A 12,706-nucleotide genomic window follows, 5' to 3' on the forward strand; every position below is an offset into this window, starting at 1 on the left:
CCTAGTGGAGGGAACTGGTGCCTGTGTTCTGGTGGGTAAGGCTGGATCTTGTCTTTCTGGTGGGCAGGGCTGCATCCAGTGGTGTGTTTTGGGGTGTCTGTGAACTTAGTATGATTTTAGACAGCCTCTCTGCTAACGCATGGGGTTGTGTTCCTGTCTTGCTAGTTGTTTGGCATGGCGTCCAGCCATGCTGGAGCTTGCTGGCCGTTGGGTGGAGCTGGGTCTTAGCATTGAGATGGAGATCTCTGGGAGAGCTCTCTCTGACTGATATTACGTGGGGCCGGGAGGTCTCTGGTGGTCCAATGTCCTAGACTTGGTTTTCCCACCTTGGAGGCTCAGGCCTGACACCAGGCCGGAGCACCAAGACCCTGTCAGCCACATGGATGTCTGAAATAAGGTCCTGGAACAACATCCAGCATGTGTGGCAGAAGGGTAGGATAGGGCAGCAGACCCATTTCAATGTATTTAAAACAATGGGCTTGAGGTATATTTTATATATAAATAATTTTAAACATTTCCATTAAAAAACAGATTTAGGCTTTCACTCAAAATAGTCTGCTTAAGTGTCCATTAAACCACCTTTCCAACCCAAAGTAATATTGTTAGTCAACCTACAGCCAGCACCTGGACAGAACTTCCACTAGCTTCAAGACAAAAAGAACTAGGCTGAGAAACATAAATCAGTGGTTTATAGATGCCCTGGGCCTTTGAAACCTTTTTCCATCTACTCAGACTCTGAATTTCACACAACTGCAAGTGGGGACAGGGGCGTGTGTGTGCATGTATGGAAAAGGGGCTTCTAGTGATAGTACACTGTATCCAAAGAACTGTGGTCCACTATGTGGCGTAGGGAAGATAAGAAGTCTCTAGAAGCAGCACCTACTGAGGATTACAGTTCTCTGTTCAAAAATTAGAAAAACAAGCAGTAAGCTTGGAATGGACTACACCTCAGTCCAGCAGAGCTCTGCTAAATTCATATCTGTTTGATACCAAAAACTGGGGAGAAAGAAACAGGGGTTCAGGGGGAGCCTGCAGGAGAAAGAGAGCAGTGCATATGCACAAGAGGAACAAAAAAGCCAAGAGACAGACAATAGAGCAGCCTGGCCCAAGGCTGCCTTGATCCCTCCCTATCATGATTGAATGTTCACTGCTTCCTGGAGCCCAGTGAGACCTCTCTATCATCACATGATAACCTCTCTTTTTCATCTGCATTTGTTTAAGTAAGTTCCTATTCTGTATATCAAAAAAAAACCCTGACTAAAATACTAAAATCTTTCAGCTCAAGAAGAAAGATAGAGCCTGAAGAGATCAATTAATAGTGAAGGAATAGGAAAAGATTATCCAAGAACTACAAACTCTTAAGGAATATATAACTTTCATGCAACATAGAAAAAGATAGGTAGTTTCCTATTTAAGTTACCAAAATATAAACTAGTCAAAAAATAGAAATGGAGATAATTTGGGAAAACATCAAAATAGCATTCCATAACCAAGCAGAAGTTTTCTCTAAAGAATGAAGGATGATTCAATAGAACAGCATTCCATAACCAAGCAGAATTTTTCTCTAAACAATGAAGGATGATTCAGTATTCAGGAAAAATTAATATACTATCAATAGGTAAAAGAAGAAAAAACATTTAATTGCTTAAATGGATGCCAAAATATGATTTGAAAATAATTCAGTACTATTTCTGATTTTACTTAGATTTTTAAATTTAAATTTTTTTAATTGCTTATGAAATCAGGAACATAAAAAAGAATAACTATCTAATGTCAACAACCAATATCCCACTCAAAATTTCATGCAATAGAGGCATTCCAATGAAAATCAGAATGAAAGAAAGATGCCAAAACAGTATCATTTTAACTCAACAATGTTCTAGAAATTCTGCCTAATGTAGTAAAAACACATACAAAAATAATTATAACAATAATGGCAACTTTTCAAGCATTAGATGTACTGTTTTACATACTTTTTCTTCAATACTTAAAACAAGATGGATACTATTATTATTCCCATTGTATAGATTAAAAAGAGACTGAGACTCAGAGAGACTAAACTGCTTGCTCAAGTTCACAAAGAAAAAAGTAGCAGAACATGAACTAATATACAGATCTTACTATAATCAAAGCACTTATAATTAATTACCACAGATTCGAGTATGAATTACTAGAAAGGAAACATTTATTTGCAGATATGTGTTCATTATATCTAGAAATTTAAAAAGAATCAGTGAAATACTCAGAGCATTTTTAAATCCCAAACATATAAAAAATATACAAAAATAAAATAAGTAAAACATTTTCCTTACAGCAGCAATAGCCACTTACAAGATTTAACAGTAGAAAAAAAGTTAGCCTTTCACAACATCAGCAATAAATACATAGGAATAATGGTAAAAAGAAAAAAATTATGCAGATCTCTGTGAAGAAAACTACAAACACTTCTGCAAGATATTTAAGATTCTAGGGGCTTCCCTGGTGGCGCAGTGGTTAAGAACCCGCCTGCCAATGTAGGGGACGTGGGTTCAATCCCTGGCCTGGGAAGATCCCACATGCTGCGGAGCAACTAAGCCCATGTGCCACAACTACTGAGACCGTGCTCTAGAGCCTGTGCTCTGCAACAAGAGAAGCCATGACAATGAGAAGCCTGTACACCACAATGAAGGAGCCCCCGCTTGCCTCAACTAGAGAAAGCCCATGCACAGCAATGAAGACCCAACATAACCTAAATAAATAAATTAATTAATTAATTAATTAAGATTCTAAAAAAGAAAAATACCTACCCTTGGAAAAGCAAACACAATATATTAAGATGTCAGCTGTTCCTAAATATAAATACAAGCTTAATGCAATTCTCATCTTTGGCAGAGTCTGGTTAGATGTTCACTAGCTTCTCTTTTCCTCCTATGTTCTCTTGCAATTAAGTGTGGCATACGTCTGAGTTCCAGCCAATGGAATATGGGTAGCAGTGATTTACATCACACTTCAGGAGCTGGTCCATGAAAACCTTCCACACAATTTTCCTTGCTCTCTCTCTTTTCCATCTTCTAGCCAGATACAGAGGTACCTGCCTACAAAGTTAAGGCCCTAATAAAGCCACACGTTGAAGATGGCAGAGACTCTGCCAGCCTGGGTCCCTGAACAACTACCTAAGCAGAGCTGCTCCTTACCCAAGACTTTATGAAACATACTGTACTAAGCCACTAAGATTTTCAGGTTCATCTGCTAAAGGAGGACATGTTCCTTACCCTAATTAACACACACTCCAAACCCCAAAAGGTTTTGTGAGGTTCTTCTGTTCACTTGTGTTTTGTAACATGTCAAATGGATTCTAAAATTAATCTAAAATGTTAAGCAGGCAAGAAGAGATTTTTTAAAAATATTCCAAGAAATGTTTTAGGGAAAAAGATATTAGTCCCACCAAATATAAATAACTATTATAAGGTTAAAATAATTAAAAGTGTTAATCTATAAGAAAGAATTAAAGATCAATGGAATAATATGTGACCCAAAGACAAAACCCATATATATAAAGGAAGTTAATGGCACAGAGGAAACAAAGTCAGAAGAAATCATAGGTGAATATCTATCTGATCAAAGAACACAGAAAGACTTTCTAATCTTAAAGGAAACAGAAAATAATAACAGAAAAAGACAGATTTTTAAAAATAAACTAAAATCACTGAAAGATGAAAAACACACAATACAAACTGAAAAAAACATGATAGAAAATAGTTAAGATCCCTAACTTATAAACAGGTCATACAGAGAAATTTAGAATCACTAATACACAAATAGAAAAATGAGGCTCATCAAACCAGAAAGAAAAGATATGCAAGGAAAAAGTTTATAAATCAAGACAGTATACAACAGAACCAAAGTTCCACAGAGCACAAGGATGGGGCTAGTAGAGAGAAAGGTAGGAAGCAATGAAACTGAATTGAATAGAATTACTATAAAAAAAGAAAGAGCATGAAGTATTACTTTTAGCAATTTGTCCCTCTGTGAAATTTTATGGTATACCCCCAGTGAAATTTTAAACAACGCTACTAGAGGAGAGGTCCTGAGAGCCAGAATGACCAGTCAGTGCTAGTCATACAGAGGAACAAGCTAGTCTCCAGTCCCCACAGAATGTGACAAAGTCCTGGGAGAGAGATCATCATCCAAGCTGCACCAACAGGCAAGAGAACAAATGCTGCACCTACTGCAGGGAACAAGCCTCTAGAGAGTGTGGCCCAAGAGCAGCTGAGGACAGCCTGACCCTGCTGGGACAGGGAGAGCAGGGGCACATGATGTAGATGTGTGTGTGTTGTCCAATTTGGCTCCATCTGATGACTGGGCTTAACAGCCACACTGTGAACTCCAACAAGGAGTTATAGCACCATTCCTGCCCTAAGACACTCACTGCGTAAAGACCACATGAAATACAACAACAACAGTACCTTAACATATGTAAAAAGCGAAACCATGTCTGTGCAACACACTCATTATCCATTTCAGGAGGGATCAGACTGGCATCTTCATCGGGAACTTTAAATGGAGGAAATGAAGGACCATATGTAAAGCGCAGCAATCTAGAAAATAAAAAAAAAAAAAAATCACACCACCAAGTTCATTTTGTAACAGAATGGAAAATACATTCAAGTATTAAAATATACTAAGAGAAATATGATAAGAGAAAATAGATGAAACTTGTATTATACCTCACTGAAGTGAATAAATGAAAACCCTTGTTTATAAAATAAATAAACTGGAAGAGGATTTCCAGTTTTGTAAAGGATTTTTTAAAACATGTATTTCTTTTTTAAAATAATTAATGTTATTTATAATTTAGTTCATATATTTTTAAGTTATATAATTTATAAGTTTATTTTATTTACTTATAAAATTTCTTTATAATTTTATAAATTTATGTATTTAATTGTAAGTATTTTACTTATATGACTTTATTATAATTATAAAATAAGTGATTTTATAAATTAATTATATCTCATAAATTTTATAATACATCTTATATATAACATTATAATAGGTATAACATGTAACATACAATGGTGTATATAATTACACATAATATAATTTTATAATATAACTATAACATAAATTACAAATTAAATATTACTTTATAAAATTTAAAATTACCGAAAAGTTTACTTTATAATTACAAATAACAATAAATCATAATAATACACAATTATGCTTATGTTGATTAAATAATTCGTCATGTAATATAAATAATAAATTCTTTAAATTATTTTTAAAAGATTCATCGCACTGCAAACGCCTTCAACACAACTAAGCTATAATTTATTCATAATAACTGCTATATAACTTTAAATGAAGTTTAGAACTTATGGTGTGTATGCCATAAAATGAATTTGACAATTCAATTACTTAACTAAATAGTAATATTCCAAATGTATTAAAACTGTTCAAAGCCCTTTGACCCAATTATTAACCTATTATAATTAGAATAGATTATAATCTATTATATTATAGTTATATAATCTAAAGATTATGTCTTAATAAAATAACTAGAATATACACAAAGACTATGTATAAAGTACTCACATATCAACAATATTTTTAAAATAAAACACAGGGAAAAACTTAAATATCAAAACAGCAGGGAAATTATTAAATGAATTATAATTCCACTTATAAAATGAAAAACTATAAAGCCATTAAAAATTATCTTGATATCTATTTAAGAAGAAAAAAGGTACATGTAATTACTGGGACAAGAATCAGACAACAGATTAAAAAAAGCAGATAATACTATATCAAAACATCTCAAATTGACTTTTTAAAAAAGAGAAAACAGAAAAAATACATTCAAACTTTCGTTATTTGTAAATGATGGATATTTCCCCCTACATCTTCCAAATTTTCTATTATAAGCATGTATTGCTTTTATAATCAAGATAAAATGATGTATTATTTAAAAATAGATTCATAATATTGACATTCACAAAGATATACCAGAATCAAAAGAATATTCCAAACCTTCATCTTAGTTTAAACGATGATAAAGAGATAAACATTTATTAACTTGCAAAACGACCAGTCTACCTTCTGATACATGGTACCACCTACGAATGATCTGTTCTCACCTCCACCACTACCCCACCCCCAATTAAATCTGAATCAGATCAAGTCTCTAGATCTAACCACCAGTCGACAGGAAATACAGGGGACAGAGGAACATGCTAATTAACACAACTAGGACATAATCAGAAAAATCCAAAATGTGAAGCATTCTGTAAGACAAACAATCCAGTTCAACAAAAAAACTGCAAGGAAATAAAAATGAGAGAACAGTAACCTACAGCTTAAAATAGGCTTAAGGAACATGTTAACTAAATACAATGTCCAAACCTTGTTTGTGCTGATTCAATGGAATCAACTATAAAAAAAATTGAGACATTCAGGGACATCTGATCACTCAACAGCTAACCAATATTAACAAACTATTAACACTTTGTTTAGGTGTGATAAATGGTATTGTGATTATGTTTAAAAAAGAATGCTCAACTTTTAGAGTCATATTAAAAGAAATGAAAAAAACAAGTCTGAAAAAAATGAAGCCTAACAGTTTACTCACAGAATAGTGATGGCATTATATATAAATGGTTAAAAAAAAAAAAAAGTTAAATGATTATAATAAAATACTGCCTACTTTGGTTACATAGGAGAACATTATAGTATGCTCCTACTTCTGTAGAATTATGGATAAACATATATAATAAGACTTCTGGTGAACTTAACCCTTTCTGTTATACCTTTCTTTGGTTTGTTTTTTTTAAAAGAATGATCATGAATATTTTAATAATCAGAATAAGACTGGGATTTGGGGGGTGGGAGTGGTAGGGCTCAGAATTTATCTGCCTCTCCAAAATACTTGCTTCATCTAAAATGTTTTAGATTAGACAGGTGTTAGCCAAACTGACACATCTATTTTTAAAAAGTGGTTTCATTCTGTATCTAAAGTACAGTAATAAGAGACACAGAATAGAGACTTTTTACCATGTACTCTGTGAATCCCAGAAAGATACAGAACTAGGGGAAAGCTACCCAAGGCCAGACGGATGAAGGAAGGCAAGTGGATGATGATAACTTACCTTGAAGTGAGCGCACAGATGACCTTGCTCCACTGCTCCACCACTGCCGGGTGGTGCCTCCAGTTAGCCACCATCTCCTTGGCTGTTTTCCAGTAAGGAGGTGTTGGGAAGCACCGAGTACAAGCTAGTAACCAAACCTCAAAGAGAACACCAATCAACTTCTCTGCTAGATTCTCAGCAATGCCACCTTACCAACAAAAAGAAAACATCTTTGGCATACTTATTTGTAAAGCAGAATCTTTAATTCACTGACTTGAGAGAACTGGTCAAAAAATTAAAATAACTGCAATGTTAAGTTTTGACTTTCAAATAACCACTTAACAGTGAGAACAAAAAACTATTCTTAGAAGCTCCTATGAAGGAAATCATGGATACATCAACCCATTATCACTGTGAAAGTTTTCAAGTGGCCCTGCTCAGTTCGTATTGCAGATCTTAATCTTCTAGCAGTGGGACAAGGAGTACAGAGGGAAGAAGGGAAAGGATGATTGTCTATAATGAACGACTGCTATGAGTCAGTTTCTGTGCACACAGCTCATACACATTAATTCTGCAGGACAGGTATTTATAATATCTCTTACCAATTACCGATTATACCCATTTTGAAGATGAGAAAACAGGTTCAGGAAATTTAAGTGACTTGCCCAAGTTCACACAGCCAATAAGTAAAGGAATCAGAACAAATACCCAAGACTTTTTACCTCTAAACTTTGCTATAAAATGTTTCAGGTGTTTGAAAGCTACCCTTCAAGGGAGAGGGAGACAAAGAAGGGAGCCGAAGGACTGGTACTGGGCAGGACAGAGCCTCAACCATGAAAACAGAGCTGCTCCTCTGTTCCAAGCCCTGGAACTAGGAAGAACAGCAGTGGTCTGTACTCTGCATAGCTCCAAAAGGCAAACTTGGGATGAGAAGGAAAAGTTCTAAGGATTCCTATTTCAAATGTGCAAAAATGAAGTTTCAACAATAAGCCCCAGAAGTGGATAGATTGCCTGCCTTATGGTGCTGAAATCCCTGCCATGGGGAGTGTGTAGCAGAGAGACACACTATCTGTGTCTGGCCAGCTATCATCAACACCAGACAGGGTATTCCTATCATGGGGTCCCTTGCAACACTAAAATTCTAGGTTTTTTTAAGATACCTTCCTGGACACTGCATTTGCGTGAGAGCACAAGCACACTCACATGTGTCAGTAAAGAGACTACACAGATGAATAAGCAACAAGGGAACTTGGAACTAGAATATCAACTTATTGTCTGTGTATACTGTGCATACAAAGCAGGATGTCTAAAATACACTCTAAAATCTTATAAAATTGGAGGCTTTTTAATGGCTAGGCAATGAATGACATACTGTCATACTTCCAAATAAAACACCTGAAGATTCTGTAGGGTTCATTTGCTAAACAAAGTATCTTCTAGCTATCAAGTTTTCAGAGTCTACCTGGATAACTACTTTGTAATCAGGTACATTAGTTGTTTTGTATATAGGCTCTATCCTAATATACTGAACAAGCTACTGTTACTGTCATTATCAAACATGCATTAATTCACTGAGTCCCTCCCTATATTAGCAAAATCATCACTGAAGATAACATAACTTTGCATTGTGCCCTTGAGGGTTTTCCATTCTAAGAACTGTTCATCTTGGTTTGTCAACTGTAATGCCAAAATTTAAATCCCCACAGAGTCTACTACTCATTGAGTCTAAAAGTAAACAGCATTTGGAGCTCAGAAATAAATTAGAAAAAAAAATTAACAAACCTTGAACAGTTGGTGGTGCTAAAAGTATGTCATTAATCTGCAGAAGAAACAACAGTAAGACTTCCCAGGTTTCTCGGGCCATAATGGATGACTCACGGGCCAGTTTCTGAATGGCTCTCAGGACCTGTAAGCATAGTCGGATCTGACTGGAGGCCTGTTCCTGTCTGAAGAAGACAGACAGACATCACTGACAAGCCTTGAGGAGAGAATGCAACAGTTAAGGACAGGCGACTTTTGGACACAGCAAGCAATGATCCAGTGATACTCCCTAACAGCATCAGCAGACAGAATTAGGTGCACACTCTTCAGTTCAAAGCTACTTCCTCGTCATACAGTTTGGCCCTCTGGGATCTCAGACTACCACTCTTAAAGGGCCTTAAGAGCTCCTGGGGAGATAGAGGATAATAGAAAGTAAACTTCACCTCTAGATTTTCTAAGTGTGAAATGTGCCTGGTACATACAACAGATACTCAATAGGTTTCTGCTGAATGAATGAGTAAATACCCACAGTCACTTGCGCTGCTCACACAGCAGAATGGCCTTTGTATTCTTTTTAAAAATTTTAAACACATTTACAAGAATTCTGCATGTGATTTCATAGTGCTCACAGTCCCTCTGAAGCTAACGTCTGCTAAAGAGCCTACAGAATGGAATATCCTAACAGGTCCCCAAAACTGACGAGATATAGAGGCAATTGCCTCAGAAATGAGCACCTGCTACTGCTGCTCTACAAAAAAAAAAGGCAACATAATCCAAGATGGGGGCTCCAAAGGTACCCAAGATACTCCCAAAGAACTGTTTTATAACGCTTTATAGTCCACATGACCATTTTTCTCCAACAGAATTAGATCAATGTATTAGGTCCAAGTTCCAGCCCTTATCCCCAGCGTCCAAAGTGGACCACCTTGAGAATTTCAAGAATCGTAGTAAACCCATTGCAACAGCAAATGCTGAACTGCCCTCCGGAGTTCTCATGTGAAACCCAAAACAACTAACTAATACTACTGAAATAAATCTTGAGGCCAAGTTTCTATATATTATGACTCATGTTACAAATTCATAAAACATGTCTGAATTAGAGTAGGGAATCGCAGAGCTGCCTCAAGAAATCCAGAAAATGAAGTGAGTGCCCTTAGAACTCCCATCTGGGCTTCCCTGGTTGCGCAGTGGTTGAGAATCCACCTGCCGATACAGGGGACACGGGTTCGTGCCCCGGTCCGGGAAGATTCCACATGCTGCGGAGCGGCTGGGCCCGTGAGCCATGGCCACTGAGCCTGCATGTCCGGAGCCTGTGCTCCGCAACGGGAGAGGCCACAATAGTGAGCGGCCCGCGTACCACAAAAAAAAAAAAAAAAAAAAAAAAAAAAAGAACTCCCATCACAACCTTAGAATAAAGATTCTCAGATTCTGGGCCATGATCCAGAAAACCAGAAACTTACACTGGAGTTGCAGAAAAAAATGACAACCTTAAGTTTTCCCTAAACAAGTCAGATCTAAAGTAAAATGATGAGACATTCACTTAGGAAAAGCCAAGAGTCCCCAAGAGCAGGAAGATGTCCCATGTTCAGTTTGATGTGAATCCAGTCCATGGGAAGTCATGAGGCTCAAACTTGTGTCTGTTGCTCTGGCTACTAAAGAGTAAGAAATACATAACAGCCCCAAACCTCCTGTAGCCATGTAAGAGGAAACCCAGAATAAGAAATAAAAATACCACTAGCAGTCCTGTGGGTGACACTCTTGCAAGATAGCAATGACACTAGAAGCCTCCCAAATGGTAACCCAGGCCTACCCACCCTTTCTAGGCACCACCTGCCCAGTGGCAGAAAAGGAAACATCTGCTCCTTAGGTACTATAGCCTCACTCAGACAGCCTAAATTTAAGAGCAGTGTCCAAGTTTCTACAGCTAAGAGAAACAAGGTAATCTTTACTGAAAAATAAACAGAAAGGTCTAAACACCAAAGATGTTCCTTTCCCCTTAATATTTTCAAAAGCAACTTTTGAACTTTTGAACTGTTCTAGAATATGGGGTGGTGAATTATGTATGGCCAATGGGTCAAATCTGGCCTGCTATCTGTTTTTGTAAATAAAGTTTTATTGGAACACAACCATGCTCATTTATTTATATATGACTATATATATGACTATGGCTGCTTCTCTACACCAGCAGAGTTGAATAGTTGTGACAGACACCGTATGGCCCACAAAGGCTAAAATATTTACTATATGACTCTTCACAAAAATGTTTACTGACCACTGCTTTAGAAGAACATCACATTTTCTAAAGAAGTTTATTTGAGCAATGAAAACACTAATCAATTTTAAACGATAGGTCACTCTTCACCCAATTATGCAAAAAAAAACCCTGATAGGCAAAAAGTGAAAGGTTACATCCACTCTGACTTAATCTCTAGCAAAGCAGTTGAGGCTGTTTCCTCTATTCTGAGTGTTAGTTTTCATAAAAACAACTAATTAAGTAAACTTGATGACAATTTTGTGAACCATCTGAATCAAAAAAAAAATGAAACTTCCAGTAGCAGGAGATGAGATCATAACTCCCAATATTTAGCACTGAAAATATTCAGCTCCCTAAGACATTACTGGCCATGAGAACTCTAATACTCAGTTCAGCACCCACTCCGAAGTATGCACACACACACACTTTTGAGAAAATAAGCTAATTACCAAACAGTAAGATGAACAATTTATAAGGTAGTCATGTTTCTCAAAAGAGAAAAGCAAAAGCAAAAGCCTAATTAACTCAAATGCCATTGATTTTTCTCATCAATACAGACTAACTGAGCACTGAGAGTTGGTAAGAGTACAAAGAGGAAAGAAACACAGTGACAGTACTATCCATGAGACTGTCCCACGCACTAAGAAAAAGCCTAGTAAATTAGTCTCCTAAATGGGATGACAAGAAAACATTAAAAGTATTATATCATTTTAGAAGAATTTGCTTAGCCACAAACAATATGCCACTTGCTTCCCATCATTTCCTGTTATAATTCTATTTGAAATCAATAAATATAAGCAACCAGCATTTTATTCACCCTAATGTAATACCAGTACTGCTCTAGGTACTGTGGAAGTCCAAACTATATACAACCTAGTTCCTACCCTCAAGTTGGTTAGATGGGGAAATGAGACATACACATTTTAAAAGATAAGCAATAAAACTGGAGAGATACAAGAAGTACACAGGAAGTACCCTACAGGCTCAAAGAAGGTGTGATCACTATGGTCCTGGATGATCAGGTAAGGCTGAATTTAAGATGAACCATCAAGAGAGAGATGTGGACAACTAGGACAGGGAGAGGAGGATGAGGATGGCAAAAGAGTAGGTAATGATGGAGAAGATCTTTAAGGAGTCTTGGGAGAATGTTTAATTTATGAGTCTGACCAAAGAGCAGGGCTCACACAGAATTAGCAGCAGCTAATCTGGTTAGGGGCCAGATTACAGCCGGCATTTCACACAAGATAAGGAGTTTACAGGCATACCTCATTGTACTGCACTTCATTCTGCTGCACTTCACAGATATTGCAGTTTTTTTTAACAAACTGAAGACTTGTGGCAATCCTGCATTGATTGAGCAAGTCTATCGGCACCATTTTTCCAACTGCATTTGCTCACTTTGTGTCTCTGTGCCACATTTTGGTAATTCTCACAATATTTTCATTATTATATCTGTTATGGTGATTGTAATTGTTTGGGGGCACTACAAACCACACCCATATAAGACAGCGAACTTAACTGATAAATATATGTGTTCCGACTGCTCCACCGACCGGCCATTTTCCTGCTCTCTCCCTCTCCTCAGGCC

At 36.8% G+C, this 12,706-nt stretch overlaps 1 protein-coding gene across 4 annotated transcripts in view; it reads right to left on the reverse strand.

Moving 5' to 3' along the window:
• RALGAPB (Ral GTPase activating protein non-catalytic subunit beta) overlaps positions 1-12,706 on the reverse strand; it is a 101,423-nt gene that overhangs the window by 61,473 nt on the left and 27,244 nt on the right. For all 4 annotated transcript variants that reach the window (XM_059036302.2, XM_059036304.2, XM_059036301.2 and 1 more), the window contains exons 4-6: positions 8,886-9,049; positions 7,125-7,311; positions 4,446-4,577 (exon numbers count right to left, since the gene is read on the reverse strand). In XM_059036302.2, the coding sequence (XP_058892285.1) occupies positions 4,446-4,577; positions 7,125-7,311; positions 8,886-9,049 (483 nt within the window). The remainder of the gene's footprint in view (positions 1-4,445; positions 4,578-7,124; positions 7,312-8,885; positions 9,050-12,706) is intronic.

This window comes from Kogia breviceps, chromosome 14, assembly GCF_026419965.1.
Source record: "Kogia breviceps isolate mKogBre1 chromosome 14, mKogBre1 haplotype 1, whole genome shotgun sequence".
NCBI lineage: Eukaryota > Metazoa > Chordata > Mammalia > Artiodactyla > Physeteridae > Kogia > Kogia breviceps.